At 42.6% G+C, this 21,799-nt stretch overlaps 1 protein-coding gene across 2 annotated transcripts in view; it reads right to left on the reverse strand.

The window, feature by feature from the left end:
- Positions 1-8,914, reverse strand: part of ANKRD55 (ankyrin repeat domain 55) — a 37,271-nt gene extending 28,357 nt beyond the window's left edge. Inside the window, exons 1-2 of one of the 2 annotated variants that reach the window (XM_080972672.1) lie at positions 8,535-8,914; positions 2,103-2,225 (exon numbers count right to left, since the gene is read on the reverse strand). In XM_080972672.1, the coding sequence (XP_080828798.1) occupies positions 2,103-2,225; positions 8,535-8,574 (163 nt within the window). In that variant the 5' untranslated portion in view covers positions 8,575-8,914. The remainder of the gene's footprint in view (positions 1-2,102; positions 2,226-8,534) is intronic. The other variant, XM_080972673.1, reaches the window with a different exon arrangement.
- Positions 8,915-21,799: the final 12,885 nt, after the last annotated feature.

Consider the following 21,799-nt stretch of genomic DNA (forward strand, 5'->3'; position numbering starts at 1 on the left):
TAACTAGATCCAAGTAGTTAGTTGGGGAACTAGTCACCAGCCTCTTACTTTCTTTTTTGGCTTCCCTCTTCCACACTTCTGTTGTGAACACCAAGCTAGAGTGGCACAGAAATGTACAGATAGCTCTTTTACATACCTTCCAACATTGTTGCCCTCCAAACTGGGACATCAGGAGGGATGCACCTTCCAATTCGGCACTCTGGCACTGGTCAGCAGAGTTGTGCCACAGTGCTGGCTATTCAGGGCAGCTGATGGGTATGTCTTTACACACCAGCAGCTAATTCAAATGTTCAGAAAAACCACGCAGTTCAGCCTTCCTGGTTGCAGATTTCCTGAGACTGTGCTACTTCAGGAACTCAAATGACTGTTGTTTGAAGCATGTCAAAAGCTCCTTACATATGGAAAACTAGTAATTCAGGTAGCTAATTCTAGCTAAGCTGGAAACATCCCCACATGCATGGGGTTTTTTGATACAAGAAGGAATGACTGATACTGCTAAAATTCACCTGAGTGTAGGTGTCATTGAACTCGGTGGTGTTTCAGATTTCGTAAGCTCAACTGACAGAACACAGTGGGATTTAAAACAAAAGATGTGCAGCCAGCTGAAAGGCAAACTTTATTTCTTATCCAGCAAGGCAAACAATCTTGCAAAGAAGCAATGCTGCTTAAACTGCTAAGGTGAACTTTGCCATCAAAGCAAAGGAAAGTATTCACCAGCCGTTTCTTTATTCCCCCATCCCTGATGGTCCTCTGACTTCTCGTATGGATAACTGTCACACGCAATAGTAAGGCAGTCCTGTTCTTACCTCATTCATTATCCAGAACAGTTGTCCTGAAACTCTTACAGATGACATTATTGTTTATACACTGAAAACAAACAAACCCAGAGTTGCTCCCACACATTTCCCCTCTACTGTACCCTTTTGGTTCTCAAATAGTATATAGTTCTCAATTTTTCACAGTTAAGTCTGCATTACTGCATGTGAACATTTAGGATTACAGTTATAGACATATGAAGCTACTTCATCCTGAATTGACATTGGTCCAGTGTTGTATGCTGTGGCGAGCAGTGGCTTTCTAGGGTTTCAGGTAAGAGGTTTTTCAAGACCTTCCTGGAGATGCTGGGGATTGTGGAGATTGAGCGCCAGTGCGGTGTGATGGTTAGAGTGTAGGACTAAAAGGACCTGGGAGAGCAGGGTTCAAATCGCCACTCAGCCATGAAGCTCGTTGGGTGACCTTGGGCCTAACCTACCTCACAGGGTTGTTGTCAGGATGAAATTGAGGGAAAATGAACCATGTACCACCTTGAGATTGTTGGAAGACAAAATTGGTATAAAAAGGTAAAGGACCCCTGACAGTTAAGTCCAGTCGCGGGCGACTCTGGGGTTGCGGCGCTATTCTCACTTTACTGGCCGAGGGAGCCGGCGTTTGTCTGCAGACAGTTTTTCCGGGTCATGTGGCCAGCATGACTAAGTCACTTCTGGCAAAACCAGAGCAGCGCACGGAAACACCTTCCCGCCACAGTGGTACTTATTTATCTACTTGCACTTTGATGTGCTTTCGAACTGCTAGGTTGGCAGGAGCTGGGACTGAGCAACGGGAGCTCACCCCGTCGCGGGGATTCCACAACTAGAGCGCCTCTTCTGCACATGCGCGGGCGGTGAACCCGGAAGTAAACACTTCCCTGTTTGCTGCATTCGTAAGCTGAAAGTCTGTAACAAGAGTGGAATGCAACACGAGGTATGACTGTATATAAATGTCAAAAATAAATATTTGACCTCTAGACTTTCCGCATACAAAGCAGTGCTGTCTAGCTGAGTTTCAGCCCCTTCAGCTTGTTATTAGGTACACTGGAGAAGAATTCGCTTTCTGGGAGTTGTGCAGCTATAATATATGATTGTGCCATATATTATTGTGAACAGAGAGGAGGACGAATGTGTCTTAAAAGAAGTACTGTAATCACTACCCCTTTTCTTTCACTTGTAAAGAAGGAAGTCTCTAGCCGTGATACTGTGATGTCGAAAGTGATGCTAAAAACAGCAGAACCATCGCAATTAGTTACAACTTTTAGCAACTGAAAACCAGAGAGAGAATCGCTTTACCATCACTGTCGCAGCATTCTAGTATTGAGGGATCTTCACGAATGACAGCCGTCAAAGTGTTGATATCCCCATTAGCTGCTGCTTGATATACCAGAGTCAAGTTGAATTCTTCTGCCGAATCGCCTGTGGGAATAAAAGCAGCAAGGAAAACAAAATATTTTGTTTTTGTCTTTGGTGGTGGTGGGGTTGCAAGAAGATCGATGACAAGGTTAAATACAGCCCTCACATTAAAGACAGTCACATAGAAGAAGGAAGAAAAACACCATTTCACAATTCAGGAGCAAATCCTAACATAAAAGAGCAGGCAGGCATTTTGCTGTTCCAATCCAAACGTCTTCAATGTACTTTGGTGATGACGGAAGCTGCAGATCATGGTCTAGATTGTTAAGATTATGATTTGCACTTATAAGTCACTTTTTAAACAAAAAGAAACTCAGAACTTTTCTATTTCAGCAGGCCTATTCAGACACATGCTTTTTTAAATTAGTTTTTTAAAAATAATTATTTCATTGTGATTAATCACTTTTAGATATTTTAAACTGTTTTAAAATATAGCTGTATTTTATTTTTAACTATTTTTCTATCATAGAAGTGTTTGCCACCATGGGCACCTTGGTGAGAAGGGTGGGGTATAAATGTAACAAATAATAATAATAATAATAGATGCAGTTAGGCAGGGCCTTTTCTGTTGTGACATCTTTGGTGCAGAAGAGGTGTGGGGAACATTTGGCCCTCCAGATGTTGCTGAACTACAATTCCTATCATCCCTGGCCATTGACCATGCAGGCTGGGACTGTTGGGTGGGAGTCGTGATTCAACAACATCTGGAAGGGCGCAGGGTCCCCATGCCTGGAGTAGAGGCCCTGTGTGCTCTACCTGGCTTGGGGGGGAAAGGTGGAGGTGTTTTTCTCCCCAAAACTTTTAGAATCTAAGAGTTTAATATATTTTTAATGCTGGTTCTGCTGGTATTAGTATTAGTTTAGTATTGCTAAAGGGACGCGGGTGGCGCTGTGGTCTAAACCCTGTGGTCAGAAGGTCGGTGGTTCGAAACCCTGCGACGTGGTGAGCTCCTGTTGCTCGGTCCCAGCTCCTGCCAACCTAGCAGTTCGAAAGCCCATCAAAGTGCAAGTAGATAAATAGGTACCGCTCCAGCGGGAAGGTAAACGGCGTTTCCATGCACTGCTCTGGTGTGATGGCTTGTGAATGCTCTTCGCAAGAAATGTCTCTGCTCACTCAGAGATACATATATACAGTCTTTATTTTACATATGTACAAGCAGCACGTTACAATCATGCATCCGAATCCTCCGGCTCAGATTCTGGGAGTGCCTTATGCCCGCCCCTTCTCCGACAGAAAAGGCGTGGAAGTTTCACATGACGCCTCTGTCCCCTCCTCTTTAACACTCTCCTTTCTTTGGCAGACAGAATAGGCATTGTTTCACTGTCTGTGCCAGAACTTCTTGTGCGGTGTTGAGGCTCTGGTCCAACATCTGTGAGCTGTCCCTCCTCCTGGCTTTCCCTTCTTTCCTCCGTCGCCACTTTCTGCTCCCCTTCCTCTGCCTGTCTCTGCTCCTCCCTTCATTCTCTGGCAATACCATGACATCTGGTTCACCAGAAGTGGCTTAGTCATGCTGGCCACATGAACCGGAAGCTGTACGCCGGCTCCCCCAGCCAATAAAGCGAAATGAGCGCTGCAACCCCAGAGTCGGTCGCGACTGGACCTAACAGTCAGGGGTCTCTTTACCTTTACCTAGGATTGCTATATATGCTTTCAATGTGCTTTAATTTTTAAAGAAGTTACACATTTTTAAAAGATTCTTCTTTGGTTGTTAGCCATCGGAGACGGGCTCCTGCCAGCACACACACACACACACACACACACACACGATTAAAATATGTACATACATACATATTTAGAGGGGGTTAAACTCTTGGGATTTGGCAGTCCATTGATGCAGTTATGGTACTGTATAACACAGTCTCCACTTCATCTTCAATTCTCCAAAGCAGCACAGGCCCTGGGTGAACACCTAGAACCCCCTGGAATTTTGCTATTACTCGGCAAAGACTGGGGGTGGCGCCCAATTTCTGTAACAATATATTACCCCATGCTATATGCCTGCACTTTCATCTTGCAGTGCTTCACTGGCCTGTGCAGAAGAGGAAGCACAGCGGGAGGGAAGTGTAACAGCCTGTGGTTTAGTCAGTCTGTGATTTCTACGTAAGAGGAATCCACAATAAGGCTGCTGCTCAGCACTTGCTGATGTCTCAAAGGCATTGAAGCCTGCAACAGGTTTATGCCAATCCCTTCCCTCCTCTCACATCGATTTGCATGATTGCAGCCAACAGCAGTAACTGTCAAGTAGACGAGGCGCTTTTCTTTCTGGTAAGCAGAAAGGTAGCCTAGCAACTAATGGTCCTTTGACTCAGATGAAACTATTTATACGTGCTGTGGCCTTTGGTCAGTGCTCAAGAAATCACATGTTCTGTGCCACTGATATTTAGAGTAGGATAAGACATTTGCGGGATAAAGGTCCGTACAGTAAAAGCTATGGTTTTCCCAGTGGTGATGTATGGAAGTGAGAGCTGGACGAAAAAGAAGGCTGATCGCCGAAGAATTGATGCTTTTGAATTATGGTGCTGGAGGAGACTCTTGAGAGTCCCATGGACTGCAAGAAGATCAAACCTCTCCATTCTTAAGGAAATCAGCCCTGAGTGCTCACTGGAAGGACAGATCGTGAAGCTGAGGCTCCAATACTTTGGCCACCTCATGAGAAGAGAAGACTCCCTGGAAAAGACTCTGATGTTGGGAAAGATGGAGGGCACAAGGAGAAGGGGACGACAGAGGATGAGATGGTTGGATAGTGTTCCCGAAGCTACCAGCATGAGTTTGACCAAACTGCGGGAGGCAGTGGAAGACAGAAGTGCCTGGCGTGCTTTGGTCCATGGGGTCACGAAGAGTCGGACACGACTAAACGACTAGACAACAACAACAACAAGACAAGATGCCCCCAACAACAAGATGCCCCCAGTACGCATCCCACAGAGCTGGTCCATGAGGATGCCATGCTCAGTAGTATCAAAAGCCGCTGAGTGACTGAGAAACAGAAGCAGAGCTGTACTCCTCCTGTCCCATTCTTGATAGAAGTCATGTATCAGGGTGACCAAGGCTAGTTCACTCCCAAAACTGAACCCAGATTGAAATGGATCTAAAGAATTCATATTCTCCAGGAACTCCTGCAGTGTCTTACCCATCCCTCTGTCCACCACCTTACCCAAGATGCAGACAGGTAGGTGGGCATATTCTGGAATGGATGCATTACCTCCTGTTTAAGGGCAGTAGGCAACCCACCGTCATGTAAAGACACATTCACCACATCCTGGGTCCATCCAATCAACCTTTGGTGTCACAGCCCCTCCCCAAGCCCTGGAAAAAGCACATCTTGTAAGGTCACGATCACATGTGTGTCACGTGACTCGCATGGGAGCCCGCCCCTGGAAGATGCACGACCCAGTTTTTTGCATGTCCCAGTTGGAGGGTATGAAAACCATGTTTGCCACCTGGAGCCACTTGGAGATAAAGGCAGGATATTAACACAATAAATAACTAACTAAACAAACAAATAAGTAAACAAAATTTGCACCTGACCTGGCAGGGCTCCCTGCTGATGGACATCTATTTTCAGGGGAGAGGAGCACTATTTAGATTTCCCACAATGCACTGCAGTGATACTGCATCAGGGGCACTGGAGGGTCATTTACATGGTGGCTCCAAGCTACCACAGTGCTCACCAGAGCAGCTTTGTAGCTGCTTTCCTCTGCTCCCCTCCTGCCACCAGCCTCATGAGCAAGGGGGTGGGGAGCTCTGAGAAGGGAGACGGCCTACCAGAGGATACCACACTGAGGATCCCTTCAATATGGAGCTGGCCCTGTCACTCCCATTCATTCATAATAATGTCTAATAACAGCCTCCCCCCCATGCATACAACTGCACATTTGGGGCTCTGGATTTCACGAAGGCAGACTCTCTCACACACAGCTGCAGGCACAGGTTTTAATTTATGGCTGTCCATGAACATCCAATGGTAAAATGCTTCCATTTCCCCCCTACCCTTCTCTTTTTCCTCTCAGCATTCCCATAGCATCCGAAAGATTGGGATACTTCTGTGGAAGGGGACGGAAAGCAGGCAAACTGCATGCTATTATCTTCTGGTGCATGATGAACATGTGATATCCAAATGCTGGGAAGCCTGGCAGAAACTGTCAAATACCGGGGGCAGTGGGGACTGCCAGTGGTGGGATGAGGTCAATGGAGGACAGTGGGAAGTGCAACGGGTTGCTCCCTATTGTCTGCCTTGTCTCTGAATACAGAAAAAGCCAAGTACAGAGTGCGGAGACACACAGGCAAAAGCTAGTCCTCACGTGCAGCTTTGCAGAGGTGTGGGCATTGATAAAAGCAATAAATTGATTAATTCGTAAAATGAGAGGTGCTAATTCTAATTCAAAGGGATGTGGGTGGCGCTGTGGGTTAAACCAGAGAGCCTAGGACTTGCCGATCAGAAGGTCAGCGGTTCGAATCCCCGCAATGGGGTGAGCTCCCGTTGCTCGGTCCCTGCTCCTGCCAACCTAGCAGTTTGAAAGCACGTCAAAGTGCAAGTAGATAAATAGGTACCGCTCCGGCGGGAAGGTAAACAGCATTCCCGTTCGCTGCTCTGGTTCGCCAGAAGCAGCTTAGTCATGCTGGCCACATGACCCGGAAGCTGTACGCCGGCTCCCTTGGCCAATAAAGCGAGATGAGCATCGCAACCCCAGAGTCGGCCACGACTGGACCGGATGGTCAGGGGTCCCTTTACCTTTACCTAATTCTATCATTGCCCTAAATTTGAAATGTGCAGAAGCCTCAGTGAGGCACAGCATGCCCTCTGCACATCCTCAGAGGCACTTTCCAGGACCCAGAGTTATCTTCCCCCCCTTTCCTTCCCATGTGATGAAGATGCAAAGGTTTAGTGATCTGATGGCTTTAGGGACAGATGAGATAAATTCATGAAGGTCAGGTACGTCAGTGGCTATTAACCTCATTAGCTGGGAAATGAGTTTCTTTATTCCAAGAGAATTAGACTATTAGACACTCCTTTTTCCAAGATGCTGGGAACCAAAGGATTCTCCATCATTCTCTGCTTCTCCTGATTGTGTGTGCTTGGGTGCTGCTGGAGACGAGAGAATGCCAGACTGCATAGACCTTCGGTCTGATACAGCAGTTCTTATGCTTTTATGCACACTCTGTCTCCATTCACATTCATGATGTGGGCAGATCCACATACTCAAAGGAAATCTTTCATGGCTTTGCTCCCTTGGTCAAATTAACTGGAGAAGCTTTTGTGGGTAGAGGAGCTCTGCATGCCCATCTCAGTGACTAGAGTGGATTAGAATGACTATCCTTTTCTTAAAAATTAATAGATAGTGCAGAGACTTCAGCACGGAAAACTGGTCTATACATAAAATAGTACAACTGTTTTGACATGGCAGAGAAACTGAGCAGATAGCATTCATTCTCTAACATTATGCTTGTGCCCTTTCATGCAGTCATAGAGCCAAGATGCCTTTCAATGTGGGCCTGATTCTGCTTTTTTAGCAAACATGTACAACTTGCAGGTGCAGACACAGGACCAGAGGACGATCATCAACACCTTCTTCTTTGGTTCTTGTAATTGGGTGCATTATCAATGCCTGACATGATTTCAGATCATTTGGTGGGTACAAAAGTCAAATGAAAAGTTATTGAAATTTTGGAATCGGGCACTTAGAATAAAAAAATCATAGAGTAAATTAAATTGAAATCCAAGAAATAAAATTCTTCCATCACACTACAGAGCAAGTGATTTTATTTCTGTAGTAACTTTTCCTGGATAAAATGCACCTTTGCTTATCGGATTGGAATATACAATTGGACATTTGTAGTTTGTCAGTATCCATGCCATCAATTTAAGGATTTATTGAAAGATGAGAGCATCTCCAGCCACTGAATTTTCAATTGCTTGCACTTAATTCATAATATTTTATTCAAACCAAGAAGCCTAATTAGTTTGGTTTTTACAAAACCCAGAAAGCAGATAAACTAGCTGCAAAAGTAGAAATCTCCTGTCGAATATGAGGAAAATGTCAAACACAGTCAGTTTTGTCCGTGGAACTTACCTCTTTTGGTTAACCATTTCCATAGCATACTGAAATGGCTGCCTTTAAAACAAACTGAAATAGACCCCCCTTTTAAAACCAACATGTGCAGATAGTTGAATTGAACAGTTTGACATGAAATTCACATGGTCTAAGAATTCCCACATGTAACATGAAACGTTCTGTCTGATGTGAATGAGAATGCAACAGCAACAGGCATATGAGCATGAATGAATATTAGCATTAACAACAAACAGCTTACCTTTCTGTTGATCAAACACTGATGAAGTACTAAAATCCATGGTTGCCTATTGCATTTCCCCCTTCACCTCTGCAATCGCCGTAGCAATAGCCCATATATTACACCAGTAAACAACGCATTCAATGATTGCTGCCGCCAGTCTTCCTTTCTGGATTAAATTTGCTTTATGGCTGCAGCTTATCAGAAAGGCAACCACACTCCAGTCATGTACGAAGAACAATATCTTCCATCTGTAAAAGACCCTATTCAAAATGTTGATTGGAAATGACCTAAGGTACCATCATTTCACAGGGAAAATAAACCATCTTTCATCTTGTGTCTGAGAAGGGCACTGCTGAGAATGCAGCGTCAGCTGCAAGAATGCCGTGCTTAAACTGAAGTCTCCGCAGATGAATGAGAATCCATCGCCCAGACAGAGCATGTGCAAAGCTTGCGGTGCCGTTTGCAAGCTGATGTTCTCATTACTCAGGTGAAACAGCATGTACTGGGGCAAAAAGAGTCAACACACTCTCTCTGAATATTGCAAGGGTATATACCCTGCTGCCCATTAACAATACCCCCCCCCCAACTCTAAACACCTAGCAACCTGGGTTAATCAGCCCACAATCTTATGCATATTAACTTGGAAAAACCCCATTAGGTATATTTAGAATGGCAGTCTTTATATTATATTAAACATGCATTGTTTAATATACAGTGGTACCTCGGGTTAAGTACTTAATTCGTTCCGGAGGTCCGTTCTTAACCTGAAACTGTTCTTAACCTGAAGCACTATTTCTGGGTTAGCGGAGTCTGTAACCTGAAGCGTATGTAACCTGAAGCATATGTAACCTGAGGTACCATTGTACATGAGTTTCAGGACTGTTGATTTCTAATATAGCTTGCCATGCGTTCAAACTGAAAGTTGAATGAAATGCAGAGGGTGGGATCCAATTGTAGGACTTTTGTTCTAGGAGACATCTCCATGAAAGCAAGAGGAGGGCAGGCAGTTTTTGCTGATGTCCACTTCTTGCTTAAATTTGCAATGTCCATTTCCGGCCCCTGTTATCAGTTCCAGAGATTTGGGCAAATACTCAGAACGGGGGGGGGGGTGTTGTTGCATGGGGTGGGGGCTGCAGTGGGAAGGGAAAGGGGTGAAAATTAGCTCCCCTCCTCTTCTGCTAGCTGTGGGCAGCTGCTGGGGTCCAAGCATCCTGGCCTTGAAGCCTGCATTTACATCTGTCCTGGGCCCCACATAGAAACATAGACACCTGTCTTATATTGAGTCAGGCCACTAGCCCACCATGCTCAGTATTGTCTATTATAGCTTCCTTTAATTTCAATGCCACCTTTCATTTGAGGATCACAGGGCAGTTTACAACATAAAGACACAAAAAGCATAGAGTGAGAGACTAGAGTGATGTCCACTGTTTCCAGAAACTCTTCTCACTGTGAGATCTTGTGGGTGAGCTAAGAGTTTGTTTGGAGCCTGGGTGAGAACCTGGAGGCTGGGACTTCCGGAGGCGGCGCCATCGGCAATGGCGGATTCCCTCTAGTCTTGAGGGAGCAGCTCCGTGGAAATCGGGTCTTGCCGCTACGGCGAAGCGGGGACCCCCTCGAAAATCACAGGCGGGTGAAGCCTGTGACCGTGGGACTCGGTGGGCACCCTTAGCGCCCCCCCCCAATCTGTGAGGGAACCCTGGAAAGAGTTCCGGAGCGAAGCGGGGAGTCTGGCGCGGTGCTGAGAGTCAATTGCTTCTTCCGTGGAGTGAAGCCATGCAGCTGTTGCCGGAGAGCGCCGACCTTTTTCCTGTGACAATTCGGCTAAGAAACAACTACCCGTGAGTAGGTTAAGTCTGAAGATCGGGGAACTTAAGGGGGGAAAAAGGATTAATTCGGCACTGAAGCGGGAAGGTGTAAACAGGAAGTCCACCTTCCTTTTATGTAAATAGATCAAAGCAAAGACTGTCAAAGCAAAGAGCCTGAAAATTACGTTGAAAAAGACTCAAATCCTACATCAACAAAAAGAGAACTCCCTCCCTGTGGTGCGGGAGAGGGGAGGGAGAAGGGGAAGTATCTTTTGCCCGCAAAAGAAGAGAGAAAGGGAACTAAGACCATCACTTAATGCCTGGGAACGGACTGTCAAGGGACATTGAAACTGCCGTATTGGGAAACGCGCTGTCAAAGGATAATGCAACTTTTTGACAGCTAGCTCTGTAAGAGGGATACTTTGATTCTGAAAAGTCCCACTTGACTTGAAACTGTTGCTTTTTTTTTGGCTAAAGGGGGGATTTTTGAAAGTTGGAATAGCTATTTTATTGTTACAAATTGGAACTGCTATTGTGTCCCCTTAGAGGAACTTTAAAATTGCTACAATTGGCCAGGGAATTTTCCACTCCAAACTGGCCATACTAAAGGGGAATTTTCCATTACAAACAAGTAATCGTGGGACTGACCTTGATCCTTAGATAAAGTGTTATGGCAGACTTGACTCAGGAAAAAACAAGAAGATCTGGTAAAATTAGACTGCAGCAGCGTAGACCGTCAGCACCCGGCCTCCCTGCCCCACCAGGGGAAGATTCAGCCCAGGTGGCGTCTAAAGGAATGGCAGCTGAAGGGGGCTTAGCTTCAGCTTTAGATAAAATTTTTGAATCTTTGGAAAAGTTGAGCAAACAAGTGGCTGAAGCGACAACTAAAATTGATCAAAATACCACAAGCATCAATAACTTGGGGCAGAAGGTGAACTCAAATACAGAATCTATTGAGAAACTGCTGCAGGAATCTACTTCGAATCGAAAAACAGCTGAAGAAGCTAAAGAAAAAGCACTGGCTGTGGAGGAAAAGATAGAGGAAAAGATACCACCAATATGTAGGCAGCTGGAGGATCATAAGTCATTGCTGTCTATGATCGAATTAAAAGAAAAACAGATAAATCTAAGGATCAGGGCTGCACCTGAACTTGAGAAGGACAACTTGAGTGACTTTCTTACGCAGGAATTTACAGACTTTTGGGACTTAGACCCAGACAAGTTAGACTTCAAGATAGTAAGTGCTTTCAGACTTGGAAGAGGGGGGAGAAAGAACAGGGTGAGAGACTGTTTGATTACCCTCCGATCAAGAGAGGAGAGAGACAGAATACTGAGCCTGCACTTCCAGAAGACCTTGGAAATAAAGGAATCAAGAGTGGAGATATTTAAGGATATCCCTAAACATCTTTTGGATCTTAGGTCCAACTACGGAGACTTGGTGGCCCTGCTAAGAGCAAACAGAACCATTTTTAGGTGGGAATTCCCTCAAGGCCTATCTTTTACTTTTAAAGGGAAAAAGTTTAAAATAAGATCAGTGGAAGACAAAGAAAAATTTCTGAAAGATCACGAAGAAGATTTGCAAAAAGAAACTGAAAAAGAGCCAAGAGCTTTAAAACCAGGAACACAGGACATAGTATCACTACCTTTGGGATTGGACAAGTTAGAGAAGGTGATACCACCAACAGAACAAGAACAATTACTTGGTGCAGTTGGAGGAAAAGTAAAATAAATACACCATGTCCCTGCAACTATTAAGTTGGAATATTCATGGATTTAATTCCCCGGAGAAAAGGAAAAAAGTCTTTCATTTATTGAAAAAGGAACAATTGGACTTGATTTGTTTGCAGGAAACACATGTGATAAGGCTCCATAGGAAAGTATTGATTAATAAAAGACTGGGTCAGGAGTTTATTTCATCGGACAAGGTTAAAAAGAGAGGAGATGTAATTTACGCGAAAGAGAGCCTATCACCGAAATTTATTTTTAAAGATGATCAAGGAAGATATGTGGCAATTGAAATCCAAACACAAGGAGAAAAATTTCTGATAGTAGGAGTATATGCACCAAATGAGGGGAAATCTGAATTTTTTAAGAAGTTGCATGAGACATTGTTAGACTATATGGATTACAACATTATCATGATGGGAGATATGAATGGAGTGGTATCCACAAACATGGACAAGTCGCAGAGACAGGTAGTTACCAAAGATGGCAGGCTGCCAAAAACCTTTTTTGAGATGACTGACAATATGGATTTGATTGACATTTGGAGAATAAAGAATCCCTTGGCTAGGGAGGGAACCTTCTTCTCTGAAGCCAAAATGACATGGACAAGAATTGACCAAATCTGGATTACTAGAGGACTGGCACCTAAGACTCGAAAAGTGGAAATTTGCCCTAAAACCTGCTCCGACCATAATGCTGTGAAAATGGAGATGAAATTAACACCTACCGGCTCCTTCAGATGGAGGATGAATGACACCTTGTTTAGAGATCAAGAAGTTACCAAGAAGGCCCAAAAAACCTTGAGAGACTACTTTGAGATAAATTTGAACACTACAGTTGAAAAAAGAGTAATCTGGGACGCAAGCAAAGCAGTTATGAGAGGGTTTCTAATTCAACAGAATGCAATAAAGAAGAGAACTCAAAATGAGAAAAAAGATAAAATTTTGGAAAAAATAAAAGAGGGGGAGAAGAAACTGAGAGCGAAACCAAAATCACAAGAGATTCTGAGAGAAATAAAGTTATACCAAGTTCAATATATGAAGATGATGAATCAGGAAATAGAATGGAAAATTAAACAGATGAAACAAAGGACATTTGAATCGGCTAATAAATGTGGAAAACTGTTAGCTTGGCAAATGAAAAAAAGACAAAAACTTAACACCATTAGCAACTTGGAAGTGGAAGGAAAGATCATCCAGAATCCAGTGGAAATTAGAAAATGCTTCCAGAGGTACTTTAAACAGCTATATACACAAGGGCCACAGAAAGAGTGTGATTTAGACAAATTTTTAAAAACAAATGGACTTCAAAAAATCTCCCAAGAAAATAAGTTAATGTTGAACTACAAAATAACAGAACAGGAGGTGGAAGGTGCCATTCAGAACATGCAGCTGGGCAAATCTCCAGGGCCAGATGGCTTAACCTCAAAATATTATAGGTCCTTGAAGGATTGGATAATTCAACCATTAAAGGAGGTTTGTAATGAAATTTTGGAGGGGAAAAAAGCGCCAGAGTCGTGGAAGGAAGCATATATTACATTAATACCGAAAAATGAGTATGAAAAGACACAACTTAAGAACTACCGCCCCATATCCCTGCTTAATGTGGATTATAAATTTTTTGCAGATATTTTGGCTAAAAGGTTAAAAAAAGTATTAGTGGAGGAGATAAATAAAGACCAAGCTGGCTTTCTCCCGGGTAGACACTTGTCTGACAATACGAGGAATATAATCAACATTTTGGAGATGCTACAAGTGAATATTAATACTAAAGCTGTTTTAATTTTTGTAGATGCGGAGAAAGCCTTTGATAATATTTCTTGGAGTTTCATGAAGAAAAATCTTCAGGGGATGGGGGTTGGTCAAGGGTTTGAAAATGGTATAAGTGCAATTTACTCAGAACAAAAGGCCAAACTAATAGTTAACAATGTGGTGACAGAGGAATTCAAGATAGAGAAAGGGACACGACAAGGCTGCCCAATTTCCCCATTGCTGTTTATTTCAGTCCTGGAGGTTTTGCTAAATATGATCAGAAGGGACCGTCTGATTAAAGGTATACAGGTCGGAGCTAAACAGTACAAATTGAAAGCTTTTGCAGATGATCTAGTATTGACGTTACAGGAGCCAGAATCTAGTACTAAAAGAGTATTAGAATTGATTCAGGAATTTGGTCATGTGGCAGGATTTAAGTTGAACAAGTTAAAAACTAAGGTGCTTGAGAAAAATTTAACACTGATTGAGAAAGAGAGGTTTCAGAAGGAGACAGGTTTAACACTGGTTAAGAAAGTAAAATATTTGGGGGTTAATATGACTGCTAAGAACCTAAACCTATTTAAAGACAATTATGAGAAATGTTGGTCAGAAGTGAAAAAGGATTTAGAGATATGGTCAAACTTGAAGCTTTCCTTGTTAGGTTGAATTGCTGTTATAAAGATGAATGTATTGCCAAGAATGTTATTTCTGTTTCAATCATTGCAAATTTTGGACAAAATGGACTGTTTCAAGAAGTGGCAGAGAGACATTTCTAGATTTGTCTGGCAGGGCAAGAAGCCTAGAATAAAATTTAAAATATTAACCGATGCAAAGGATAGAGGTGGATTCGCCCTGCCAGACCTTAAACTTTATTATGAATCAGCAGCATTCTGCTGGTTGAAAGAATGGCTGCTTCTTGAGAACACAGACATTTTGGATTTAGAAGGTTTTAATAATGTTTTTGGGTGGCATGCATATTTGTGGTATGACAAGGTTAAAGCACATAAAGCATTTAAAAACCATATTGTCAGGAAAGCATTGTTAAATGTCTGGATAAGATATAAGGACTTACTTGAAAACAAAACCCCAAGGTGGCTGTCACCGATGGAAGCAAAGGCTCAGAAAAGGCTCAATATGGAGGCCAAATGGCTGAAATATTGGGAAATTCTGGAACAAGAAGGAGACAAATTGAAATTGCAGAGTTTTGAGAAATTAAAAGACAAAGTGCGAGACTGGCTTCATTATTATCAGATAATGGAGGCATATAATTTGGATAAGAAAATTGGCTTCCAGGTGGAAAAATCAAAATTGGAAACAGAACTGTTAGAACCCAAAACTAAGATTTTGTCAAAAATGTGTAACTTGCTGTTGAAATGGAATACTCAGGATGAAACGGTGAAATCTGCTATGATTAAATGGGCACAAGATCTTGGACATAATATTATGTTTGCTGACTGGGAACAGTTGTGGACCACAGGTATGAAGTTTACGGCATGTAATGCCCTAAGAGAGAATATTATGAAAATGATATACAGGTGGTACATGACACCAGTCAAGCTTGCAAAAATTTACCATTTGCCCGATAATAAATGTTGGAAATGTAAAGAAAATGAAGGTACATTCTTTCACCTTTGGTGGACGTGCCCAAGGATTAAGGCTTTCTGGGAAATGATATATAATGAATTGAAAAAGGTATTTAAATATACCTTCTTGAAGAAACCAGAGGCCTTTCTCCTAGGCATAGCCGGCCAATTGGTGCCAAAGAAGGACAGAACTTTTTTTATGTATGCCACAACAGCAGCAAGAATTCTTATTGCAAAGTATTGGAAGACACAAGATCTACCCACCTTGGAAGAATGGCAGATGAAGGTGATTTAATATATGGAATTGGCGGAAATGACTGGCAGAATCCGAGACCAGGGAGAAGAGTCGATGGAAGAAGATTGGAAAAAGTTTAAAGACTATTTACAGAAATATTGCAAAATTAATGAATGTTAGAATGATGTTGGATAGAAACTAAGTGGTCTTTAGCTGAAATGTTATAAGGGAATATGAAAAAATGGTTTATTAATAGGTAAAAATCTAAAATTACAATAGTTTATGATTAATGATTAGGATACATAAAGAGGGGAGGGATTTGTTGAACCAATAACTGAACTGGAATACAAAAAAGGGAGGTGTGAGGGGGTCCTGGAAATAAGCAAATGAAGGATAAGTAATGGAAGGAAGGAATTGTTTTTAACTATTTTTACTTTGTATTTTTTCTCTTTTCTTTTTTTGGTCTTGTAATATTCTGAAAATCTTAATAAATATCTTATAAAAAAAAAAAAAGAGAACCTGGAGGCTGAGAGGGAGAGTGCATCAGAAGGAAAAGGAATTGATATTGATTTATATATTTAAATGCATTAATGTAACATTTCTAGATGTAACTGTGTGTTATTGTAATATTTTTTGAAGTTATCTGTTGCTGCTTCAGTTTTTTTGTATACTGCTCAGAGATCTTTTTAATATACTAAGCGGTATAGAAATTAAACACTCAATCAATCACCAGACGAGCCTCGCTGGGAAGAGCGTTCCACAAGTGGGGAGCCATTGCAGAAAAGGCCTGCTCCCCTCCAACATTTCTCCGATGAAAATATGGATGTCCTATTCAATGTTGTTGTTGTTTATATCCTGCCCATCTGACTAGGTTGCCCCAGCCACTCTGGAGGGCTTCCAACACACATAAAATGCTAAATATTAAAAAAACCTTCCCTATACAGGGCTGCCTTCAGATGTCTTCTAAATATTGTATAGTTGCTTATCTTTTTGGCTTGGGGGGTGGTGGTGTCACATAACTCCTTACCGACCAACATTTCTCCAATGAAAATAGGGCCATCCTAAGGAAAAGTGTCACATCCCAGGATTAAATCAGAAACTTCTGTAAATCTGTGACTGTCCCTGGAAAATAGGGACAGTTGGACACCTCACTGATGCTCATACCAAGGTGACGGGGAGGGTTGTGAGGTGACAGGAAGGAGGTTTGGGGTTTGGTGAGGCATGTGCTGGGAACAAGAAAGGAGAACAAAGGCCAGTCACCACCAGTGGTAGGGAAACTCATTGAGAAGTGTGGGATGAAGACATGTAAACACCCCACAGACAAATCAGGATGAATGCTGATTGTCCAGTAACTGTTCTGTAAACAAAGCGGAATGAATGCTCATTAAAGAACAGGTGCAAGATTCCTCCAGCCATCCTTTTTATTGTGACTGCATTATGATTTGTTCTCATGATGGTATCAGAGCAGTTGAATGTGCATCCCCTTTCAATACTGTTTGCACCCACGCAAGTTTTGGGCTAGACATGCAGCTTAGTTTCTAATCTCTGCATCTCCTGTAGCTTCCTGATGAAATTATTCAACGCTTCATTCCACAAATCTTTGGGGGTTTTTTGTCCTGCTTTTGGTGCTCTATATATATAGTGCAAGGGTGCCCTATCAGGTGGTAGAGATATGCTAACACTGGGAAACATCACAGAACAATTAATAATGTTGAATGATGTGTGGGGAGACGATTAAAAGTGAAAAACAACCCCATTTAAGGTACAAGGAGGGCTCTGATAGGTACAGTGAAAACGGGTTGAGTGAAGTTGCATTTCAAGGAGTGTGGCTGTATGATGAGATGGTCGAGTGATGCGGTGGCAGAAGGTGATTGGCCAGAGGATGAAACAGCCAAGGTGACATATATTTGCCTATATAACTTGTGTTCTAATGGAAAGCCCTCATAGACCCTTTGGATTCTGTCCTGTAATGCATTACTGAATAAAGTCTGACCAGCTGAGAATTTGGTGTGAGCCTCTGTACTTGAACCCGCAAGACAAATTTTTCCCACAGGTTACTTGGTACACCTTTGAAACCCCTCCCCTTGATTAGGTTATCCACACCTTTCCCTTCATGCACCAGGTGAATCAAGAAGCTTGTGGTGACTGCAGTCTCAGTAATATGTCTTCCAAAAACACCACTGGGTAGTGACTGGGACCATCTACAACTGTTTTCAAATAGACACACGGCAGGATAATGTGGAACCAATCTGCTATTAGCTTTTATTTTTTTGATTGAAGCAAGTTTCTCATGAAGCATTTTTCAAGGGCAGAAATCATGCGGCAGATTGTGTGGATTACAAAGGAAAAACAAGTACTCGGTCTCCATTGATTTTGGAATAAAAATGGTGCATGTACTTAGGGTGGGTGTATGGAGCCAGGCAGTGATCCTTGGATGAAGATTGGAGCGCTTCGAGTATGTCTCCATCTTCATCTGTGAAAGGTGGAGAGCATAATTTAGTAATCCTCACAAATGCAGTAGCAATGTATTAACATAACTTGCCTTTGAATCTTAGAATGAGGAACTCTGAGTGTAATGGGCTTTATGAAAAGCATTTCACTTACCACTTTAAAAAAGAAAATGTTGCATAAGTTGTTGTTGTCTTTTTAAAAATCCTTTGTATTTTTTCCAGAGGGAAAAAGCCTATTAAAAGAGTGGGGGGTTTTTTGGCTTGCAGTAGGGGGCTGAGTGAGTTGGATCACGACTAAGCACTATTCATTTAAATAGAACTAAGGCATGATTTAATCTTGATAGCATGTCATGTATTGCCCTCAGTCTTGCAGGCCTTCACACAGCTTGGCTTTCTTGTCTCTTTACTGCTGATAAAGTGGTACTGGTTGGTACCAGGTTTTGTTTTTGTCTTTGAAGAGTTAGCAGTCTTGTGACATCACCTGTGCACCCCTCCACCCCTGCGTGAGCCTCAAGAACTGAGATGCTGTTGCCCTGGCAACCCTAAGTGATGTCATGAGTGATTTACTCCCCCCCCAACCCATTTATGTAGTACTAAATAATGAACCTGCTTTGCAAAATCACTTGGAAATAAAGGGTGAAATGCCACATGAAGCAGCTGGGAAACACAAGCCATTCATTTCCTCCTCCACCTTTTTCCTGCCTGGATTGCTTCAGTCCCTTTCCCGGAAGCAGCCTGGAATCTTCTCCTGAATGTTTTGCCGTCTTACAAGTGATATGCAGTGCAGCAGCAGTCCCTGAGTCACCTGCAAAACCCTTTGCACTTCTTCTAGGCTAGGAACACAGAATGCTGCTTTATGCTGAGCAGACTGTTGGTCTATCTAGTGCTCTGACACAGACTGGCATCAGCTCTCCAGGTTTTCAGACAAGGAGTAATTTTTAAAATACCTTTCCTTATTTCTGGGAGGTGGTGTCTTGATGTGTTGGAGCTGAGAGTACCTCTTCAGCAGCTTAAGGAGATAGAGAAAGTGGGGAAATGAGAGTTAGAACAGAGGAACGGGGATGGGGTGGGGGTGGGTTTGAATACACAAGAAGTGTTCCTGGGTGGAAAGAATGAGGTTTCTTCAGGGATTCTCAAAATCCCTGGTTGCTAAGGCAAAATGCCGCTGGTTTATATGCCCCAGGGGTGTGTGGTGGAGTTGAATGATTAAAACAAAAGCAAAGGGTAACAATCCCATTTTCCAGTCTCGTTTTAGGATGTGTATGCCTGGATTAAGAAGCCATATCAAAAGGAAAGCAAAAAAAATAGCAGTAACTGGGACCATACCTGTTGGTTACTTCCAAGCCAGGGGCTTACTTTTCCAATTTAACAAGCATTTCCAAGAAGGAGCAGAGGAAGCAAAAGGATTAAGTTGAAAACAGTGGGAATACCACAGATATGCTGACAGTATATAGGCAGTATTTCAGAGTTCATTTGGTTATGGCTCAGGCTACTCCGATGTCTTTCAGTGGCTGGAATTGCAGAATTGCAGCCACCATGATATTCCCTGCACAGGTTATCTGTGTTCAAAAATAGTAACAGAGAGAGATGGGATGGGAACTGCGCCTATAACTATTTGATTGTTTTAGTCATTGTATATCACATTTCCTTTACCAGGTATCTGGTTAAATTGAAAAGTTTAATTGTTGTCCTCACTGCTATCTAATTTTATGATGGAGTTGTTCATCTATTTCTCGTATGTACTGGACTTTTTATGCCATTTAATTTTTTTTATTAATCTTTATTTTCATTTAGATTTTTTTTATTTGATTTCATTGCATTGTATTTGGTGCTAGTCCTACTCATTGTAGGTCCATTGAAATTAATGGTCATGACTAACTTAGGTCCATTACTTTCAATGGGTCTACTGTGAGTAAATTTAGCTGGATTCATTCCATCTTCAGCAGCTCTGGGACTGAAATATTCAGTGATGATGAATAATGGATTACACTAATACTAACATTAATAATATTAAGAAGTGAGACTGGACAGTGGCAGGATGAAAATTTCCTTTTGATTTGAAGCATTACATGGGATAGATTATTGCTGCCTATCCCATGTCTTTGGGACATGTTGGGCTATCAATCTGAATGAAGGACATCAATCTCAAATTTTCAAAAATGTTTTGAATGGATGGGATATGTGCACCCGATACTTAGTTGTCTTGAATCAGAGACAATCTGCTTCTAAATGTTTCTGAAGAACACATAAAAATATATCAACCTTCAGTAAACAGAGTTAAAAAATTAAAGAGACTGTAGGGCATTCATCTATAATTTGTATATAGCAATTGAGTTTTCATTACACAGCTGGCATCTGGTCTCTCATCTGCAAGAGGAACAGGATCTGATTCCTCTTTGGATTCCACTTCCTAATTTTTCAACGATGCTTTGAAGAATGTTGAAAGGATGCATGTTCCCAGTTGAATTTCTAAGGTTTTGTAATCGTAGACAGTGTTGCAACACTCTCTTTAAGTGAACCACTGTGCTTGAGCTATGGGTAAGCAAACCAGAGAAGGCTTTGTCCCAAATAAGAAACGAAACAGAGCGAACAGCCAAAATAGTTAGATCTCGACACTGTTTATGTGTATTAACTAATATGGAAAGTACCCTGCATAGCAAAGGGAACAAACATCTTATAGGATTGTTGCAGCAAGATTGTGTTATGCAAAATATTGGAGAAAAGGCTCAAATCCATTTATCATGGATGCTTCAGTTGAGACTCCTGAATAGCAGGGGGTTAAACTAGATGACCCTCAGGGTCCCTTCCAACTGTACAATTCTACGATTAAGTCAGTCATAATAGAATGGAAAGCAAATCCGCTCCACTTCCCAGTGGGGAGGAGTTGCGGTGGACCACATGGCCACCCACTCCCCTCTGGGGGTGGGGGATGAAGTCCTGCATCACCCGGGGGTTTCTGGCGATGTCATTGTCCAGCCAGCCAATCTGCTGGCTGGGGAGGCGTGCCGGGCCCCATTTAAACTGACACATGAGCTGGAGAGCTTCCTCTTGGCTCGCTTACTCAATCTCCCTCCCTCCCTCCCTAATTTTCAGGTTTCAACATTTCCATTGCTATGGACCTTAGTTGGTCGCCATTGAGGGGCCTGGTAGGAATGTTTCCACTCGGCAAATTGGCATGGGCCATTTGGTTTTCACCTACCTCGTAGCAATCATCACAACTTTGCAAGGTTTGGTGGTTAGGCATTGGTTGAATTTATGTTGAGGGAGGGTGTGTGTGGCCATCACATGCTCCTCCAAGCTTAAGGGTATTCCATTAAAGGAATCTGGGCGTGTGGATCTTGACCGAAGCCTGGGGTGGGGCTAGGGCCATGCCACGACCCTGTTGGGAACCCTGGGGGAGCTCGAGTTGGTTTGTAGTGACGGGGCTTCCCCTATCAATGGTTGACCCTTACAGGACTCCCTGCGTGATGGGCAGGAGTCTGATATAGTCGGGTCAATTCCAATGCCTAAGCCAATACTGATCACATTCTGTAACCAATAAAGTTGTGGCCTAAATTTGCCCAATAACATTAACCTAATATCTGTCTCCTTGTTTCTTATTCATCAGCAAGGGGGTGGTTTCAGGGTCTCGACACACAAAAAGGTATGAATTGGCAAAGCTTATAAGCTGTTTAAGCTTACAAGCTGTGTAAAGGTTTGTTGTGAGCTATGTAAGATTAGACAGTAGACTAGAG

The sequence above is a fragment of the Podarcis pityusensis genome, assembly GCF_964106645.2.
Source record: "Podarcis pityusensis genome assembly, chromosome: 11".
Taxonomy (NCBI): domain Eukaryota; kingdom Metazoa; phylum Chordata; class Lepidosauria; order Squamata; family Lacertidae; genus Podarcis; species Podarcis pityusensis.